The sequence below is a fragment of the Nilaparvata lugens genome, chromosome 1, assembly GCF_014356525.2.
Source record: "Nilaparvata lugens isolate BPH chromosome 1, ASM1435652v1, whole genome shotgun sequence".
Lineage (NCBI taxonomy): Eukaryota > Metazoa > Arthropoda > Insecta > Hemiptera > Delphacidae > Nilaparvata > Nilaparvata lugens.
This window is the reverse complement of record NC_052504.1, coordinates 70224744-70231057: the sequence shown is the minus strand read 5'-3', so window position 1 is coordinate 70231057 and position 6314 is coordinate 70224744. Positions and strand designations below refer to the sequence as shown.

The following is a 6314-nucleotide window of genomic DNA, read 5'->3' as shown; positions in this document are numbered from 1 at the left end:
ATTCGAAAGAGAATTATTATCAATTATTCTGATAGGTTCGAAAACCTACATAAGAGGGACGTCAAGAGAAGAAACTTTTAAAATAAAATTTAGAAAGTTTGAAAAAGTAATTTATAACTTAGTGTCATTTTGGAGTGAGGCATTCGTCATTTTCATAAGAACCGATAGTGATACGATAAAAAATATTGTACAAAAGCATATCACAAATGAATGTTTAAATATTATCATACTGTACAATATGCAAGTGCATATGAATGAGGGAAGCAACACTCCACTCATAATATACTTGCATTAAAAAAAACAATTAGGATTTTCATCTGTTCGCGTCGGTTTCTACTGATTTAACAGAAGCTAAGTTTGGTCGGTTCACTACTTTTTGACCGTTCATGGGACGATTATTACTAGTTTCAAACTTTTGTTGTAAGGATGCTACATTACTACTTCTATTCACAGCTGGTTTTTGAGGTACGATTTTTTTGCTGTCTTGTTTATCAGCTTCACTAACACCACTGGAAGCGCTGACTGTTGCTGATTGTCGAGTATTGACTGGAGGTGCTACCTTGGTCTGGAGATTTGCCGTTGCCGGAGTCCTGCCGTTCACCAACGGTGCCTTAGCTTGAGCTAGAGACGATTTCAAACTGGATGGATTGGGTTTAACACTCGGGATGGAAACCGGTTTCGGGGCAGGAAGAGGTGTTCTACCCGTTCTAAACGAACTGTTCTTAGGCACATTTCTCAGAGGCAAAACCGTTTTAGGCTGTGAGTTATCAATAGATTTTGGTTTATTTTGAGTAGGCTTACTGACTAGATTTGTATCTTTCTTCGAATCTTTTTCACTGTCATTTTCACTCAGTCTATCTGGGTTAGGTTTTAGATTGGGAACTACGGTGTTTTTAGATGGTAAGTTGTTAATGTCTGATTTTTGTTTGGTACTAAGACCTATATTGTTTGGAGGCACTGATGGTTTTACTGCTGCTTTCAATTCATTGACGCCGTTATTGATAGGAGGCAAAGCTCTGTTCAAGAACGGTGCTCTTTCACTAGATCCGTTCGAAACAGTATCTTTTTTTGATTCTGTATTCCTACCTTTCACATCACTTCCCGAAGCAGATGACTTAGTATTTATATCACTATTTTGGAAAGAAGAGGTCTTCCCTTCATTACTGTCTGTTGATTTCTTAGGATCAGAGTTGGATTTATTGTAATAAGCTGCAAAAGGTCCGCTGCGGGTAGAACTGTAAGGCTTATAGCTAGGTGCTGAGACTTCTGGTACTGACACTGACGGAATATTTTTATCCTCTGATTTTCCAATCTCAGATTCAGTTTTCAACTCACCTAACCGATTGGTGCTTATCGGACTCATATAGCCTGAATTCGAGCTATTCGAGCTTGCACAATACTTTGGAGTAGAGTTGAAATTACTGTAACCAGCCTGCCAAGGTGTATTAACATAAATCTGATTGGATTTATTGTCAGACATATCCGTAACAGTTGAAGAAGTTTCATCATCTCGATCTTTCTTCCTTTTCAACGTAGAAGAAGAATAGATCGATTCTGTATTTCGTGCTTCAATTTCAGATACAATTTCTCCCAACAGGCCCATGGATTCACTACTTCCCGCCGACATATTATTGTCGAGGGGTTTTGGAACTTTGTATTCGCCGGTAGGAGAGGTGTACTCGGATTTTGAGAGCTTTTTAGGCAGGACTATCTTTTTCGGTTCACTCCTGTCGATTGGAGTTTCATCGATGACGGCGTAGATGTTGTCGTTGGGGCTGCTGAGACTCTCTTCGTCGATGTCGACGAGTGGAGCGGCGCCGGCGCCGTCGGCCAGGTTGATGCAGTCGTCGTACTCGTGCTCCACTTGGTTGGGCGGTCGAGGTGGTGGGGGCGACGAGGGGCGGGCACTTACAGCTATGCTTGTCGGTCTTTTTGAACGGTCTTGGAAACGCATTGAACCGAAACTGTGGACATTTGGTTTTCTCTCTGAATCTCGCAAGCTTTGTGCACGCATCACAACAGCTTTGTCGGGACCAGCTGGGAAAACATGCTCTCCAGGAACATCAATTTCTTTCTGTGGAATAGGATTTGATATTTCCAAATTTCGGAGAGCGTCACGGTCTAGTTTACTTACACGTAAACTTCCTCCCATAATGTTATCCTTCTTGTTTTCTTTCTGAGATCGTGCCATGAAAGAGGCCAATCGTGTGAGTGCTGGATATGATTCTTTCACTTGTTTAGGCTTATTGTCTGCAGCGTTTGTTTCACACACAACAGCTACCTGATCAGTTGGACAGCTGGGCACTTGTGGCGCTTTTCTGATTGGAACATTTTTCAACAGTTCTTGGGCAGTACACGATGTTGTGGTATCTAGGACAGGGGAGCTGATAGCTGGGCGAGAGGTTGGGTTGGCTGGAGGCAGAGTGGGTGGTGCGGGTGATTCTAGAGTTGGAGGCTTTGGAGCTGATCGAACCGGAGCTACAACAGCCACGTTGTTTGGTAGCTTGGGAGGTGATATCGGCTGAGGAGCGGGACGACTGGGCAGGCAGACCGTGGAGGAGGCCGTTGACTTGGGAGGGAGAGGAGTGATGCTGAAGCCCTTGAACTGGCCAAGCAGGTTGTTGTGGAAGGGGTTGAGGCCCGGGTTGTCGTCGGGTAGACCTGGCGAGCTGTCGGAGCTCTGCAGGAGGGAGGCGCGTGAGTGGTCGCTGGCCAGCTGACTGGAGCCGGTGCTTGGTCGCTTGTCGCCCGGCTGACCACCCCCGCCACCACCCGACGGCTTCTTCTCAATGCTGACAAATCAGAAACCAAAGTCAGCAACAAAGCAGAGAATTGCAAATACACAAGCCACAAAGCAATCACTAGCAAAATATACACACATAATTTATGTACATATACATTTCTTATTTTGATTTATTTATATATTCATACTTAAAAATGATTAAAGAATATAAATTTTCATTGATTCTTTTTCATAAATACTCAATTATATACATTGAAATTGAAATTCTTAATACTTCAAATAAAGCAAAGACATACAAATTATAGAAATTGAAATAAACATTGAAGGCACTTCTTAGGGCCTCATGCCAAAGAGACTTATCGTGCCATTATGACATATTAACAGTAGTTGAATTTTCAAAAATATTTAGTTCTGGGCTGAGTATTTAACAGTCTCCTAGATGCTCTGCAGATCAATGTTATCATTCTCATGTAGCTTATTTGAATAAAATATGCTCTGACTATGCCTAGCTAAATATATGATTGCATTGAACAAGGTGGCGTATCCAAATTGTGCCTGGCAAACTATGCTGGTGCAGCCTTCCCCATAAAACGTGTCTCGATAAGACTCAAATTTCAAATTATGACCGATGTAATATTTAGTATGAAACTTGATTCTTTTCTCATTGCATTTGAAAATATCATCGCTCTTGAGAATTTAAGTCTCCAATAATTTTTCTTTGATTGAGTCAAAACATGAAAGATTGTCAAGTGATATCACATAATTCTTTTTTACTCCTTCTATATTCATGGAGAAATTTTGCATTATTCGTAATTTGTAAAATATTGTGCGTTTATTCAAAAATCTCACATTGGAAAAGAAGATTGTTGTTACAATTATTTAAAAAAACAGAGATAAGACAGATCACATATCATTACATCATGCTTGAAGTGGAAATACAAAAACCATGCTAAGTAATTTAACGAATGAGGAAGAAAAACATTCAAGAATAGAAAACTTATTAGTTTGTTCATAGGCAGTGTTGTCAATGCATACAATTATTTAAGACTCAAGATGTAGTTATCGAAGCTATTTTGCATAATTCAATTTTAGCATAGAACAAAAATGTGAAATTTACTAAACCACTAACTGTAACAACACTGTAAGATTGTTAATGTACAGTAACAAACAGTTTTGTCAATAGAAGCCTGAACCGATAAGAGCAAATCGATAAATAAAATCAGAATTAAAAGTATACATGAAATAAATAACTTTTATCGTTGAGTCTCAATAATAGCTTCTTATTAAATACAGGGTTTGAAAAGGTGAATAAGGAATATGATGGAATTCTTCCTTTCAATATCTAAAAAGTTAAATGTATATAGGGATAGATAGATATAAGAATATTATAGAAGCAAGAATATTACAGTATGGTATGAAGGATTCACAATCAATACACAAATTTTACAAAAATTATATACACATACAATTTTAAATTGAATACAATACAGTGAGTACAGTTTTTTGTGACTATTGTCATTGAATTCTTATTTCAAAGTAGATGAATTCTAGCAAGCTCCTACATTAGTTGGTTAGATCTACAAGAATGAAACGGAATAATATTTCAAAGATTTATACCTAGAACTATCTGTCATGGACAAGTACCTTGGGATAAAATAAGATTAACAAAGGCTATTATAAAAAAGACAATATTCGTCTTTTTTTGATTTCTATACAACTTACACGTTTATCACAGTTATTTTTAATGTACATTTGATTGATAAAATAGTCATATTTTGATATTTATTATTACAATTATTAATATAAAAACTACTGAAAACCATTAGAGATTTTCAAGAGTTAGTTTTGATCGATATTAGAAGAAAAACAAACAAAATAGATAAATGATTAATACAGAGGAAACTGAAGCATTGATACTCAAACCAGAGATACTCTACAACAAATATTAGCAACATCATTTCTTCAAGCAGTTGATTGAGATGTTTTATTTTGTGAGTTTAGCATAATTTATAATTTTATATTACAATCGTGTTACAAAATCAAGGTCAAAAAATTCTTGCAATTGCTAAATTGCAATAATTAGTATTAAAGTAATAATTATATCACAAACAAATTCTATGTTAGATAATGAAAATTATATCAAACTAATAACAATATATTTGTGCATTAAGATAAAGTTAAAATTTTTGCAGAAATATCAAGATTAGTGAGTTCCGAAATTCAAAAGGGAATCTCTACAATGAATCTAATAAGTATTATTGCACATTGCACAATGATAATATCACAAAAAAGCATCACAAAAATGTTTTTATAGAAAATAAAACAAAAAAAAAACATCTAAAAGATAAAATAGAATAGTAAGTATTTATAGCGAAATATGGTGCTGAGAAGATTGAAAAAGCTCCAAGTAATAAATTCATCTAACGGTGCTATGCAGTTGAATATGACAAGAATATGGGTTGTATATTGGATTTGAACGTACAACTTTTTAAAATTTGACGGTTCATTCCATGAGAGTCTTCACCATTGGGTTTGTAGAGAAAATGAGATCGGATTTTATAATTTCAATATTCGGTTTTTGAGGAGGTTGCAAATGAGCAGGTTCAGACTCAGTAGTCGTGCCTTGTTTTTCATTTTTCAAACTGGAGATGTTCTTTTTAAATTTCTTATACAGACTGCTGTCTCTAAAAATTGAGCCCCATTCATGCTTAGTGGATAAGAAATCGTTATTTTGGGCACTAGAGCCAACATCGACTTTGGGTGACAACATTGGAACATAGCCAGGTTTATGAGAAGAGGTTGGAGGAATGTTTGAATAGATTGGTTCGGTTTTCAAGATATCAGTCGAACAATACTCGCTAACTGGTTTTCTAACATCCTTTATTTCTGCATAGATATGTTCAGTATTTGAATCATGTTGTGATGTGTGGCCAGATAGTGGTGGATTAGTAGCGATGTGCAAATTGTTGTATTTGTGACCGTATGAGTTGGAGCTCAGTGTGCTAGCTTGAGTGAATCCGTTGCTTGAGGACTGGTGTGATGGGGTATTGTGCAGGTGAGATTTAATAGGAGAGTTAGAATTGACTACAGGACAACCAACAACTGATATATCGAGAGTTCGATGGCTGGTTGGCATGCCAGTTGCTTTTCTACTGTTACTACCACTACCTTTCCTACTTTTCATGCAGTCCAACTTGCCACACTTGGATACATACATGATGATCGACCTTGGCTTTTTGCGCCAGAACGGAGAAGGCTTGTGACGCAAGTGGTATGTGATTAATCCCACTATCGTCAAGAAAGGCACAATTCCAAAGAAAATTGCATATAAGGCAGTGACGACTTCCCAGTGAGCTGAAACAAAAACAAACAAAAAACTAATCAAAACTATTCAATAATTGAATTAATTAAGTTTAATTATTAAACTACATTACGCAATTCGAAACTGATTATTATCAAGATCAATTTTATTCTTGCTGAGATTCCACACATTGTGATCTTTTTCATGTTATACTCTAAATGAGGAATATAATAAATTAAAATTTTACAAATACATATACTTAATACTCTA

General features: G+C 36.6%; 1 protein-coding gene across 1 annotated transcript in view; it reads right to left on the bottom strand.

Annotated features, from left to right (window-relative positions):
* Nucleotides 1-313: 313 nt before the first annotated feature.
* LOC111052645 overlaps nucleotides 314-6314 on the bottom strand; it is a 29981-nt gene continuing 23980 nt past the window's right edge. Inside the window, exons 10-11 of the mRNA XM_039438192.1 lie at nucleotides 5959-6097; nucleotides 314-2792 (exon numbers count right to left, since the gene is read on the bottom strand). Of these exons, the coding sequence (XP_039294126.1) occupies nucleotides 314-2792; nucleotides 5959-6097 (2618 nt within the window). The remainder of the gene's footprint in view (nucleotides 2793-5958; nucleotides 6098-6314) is intronic.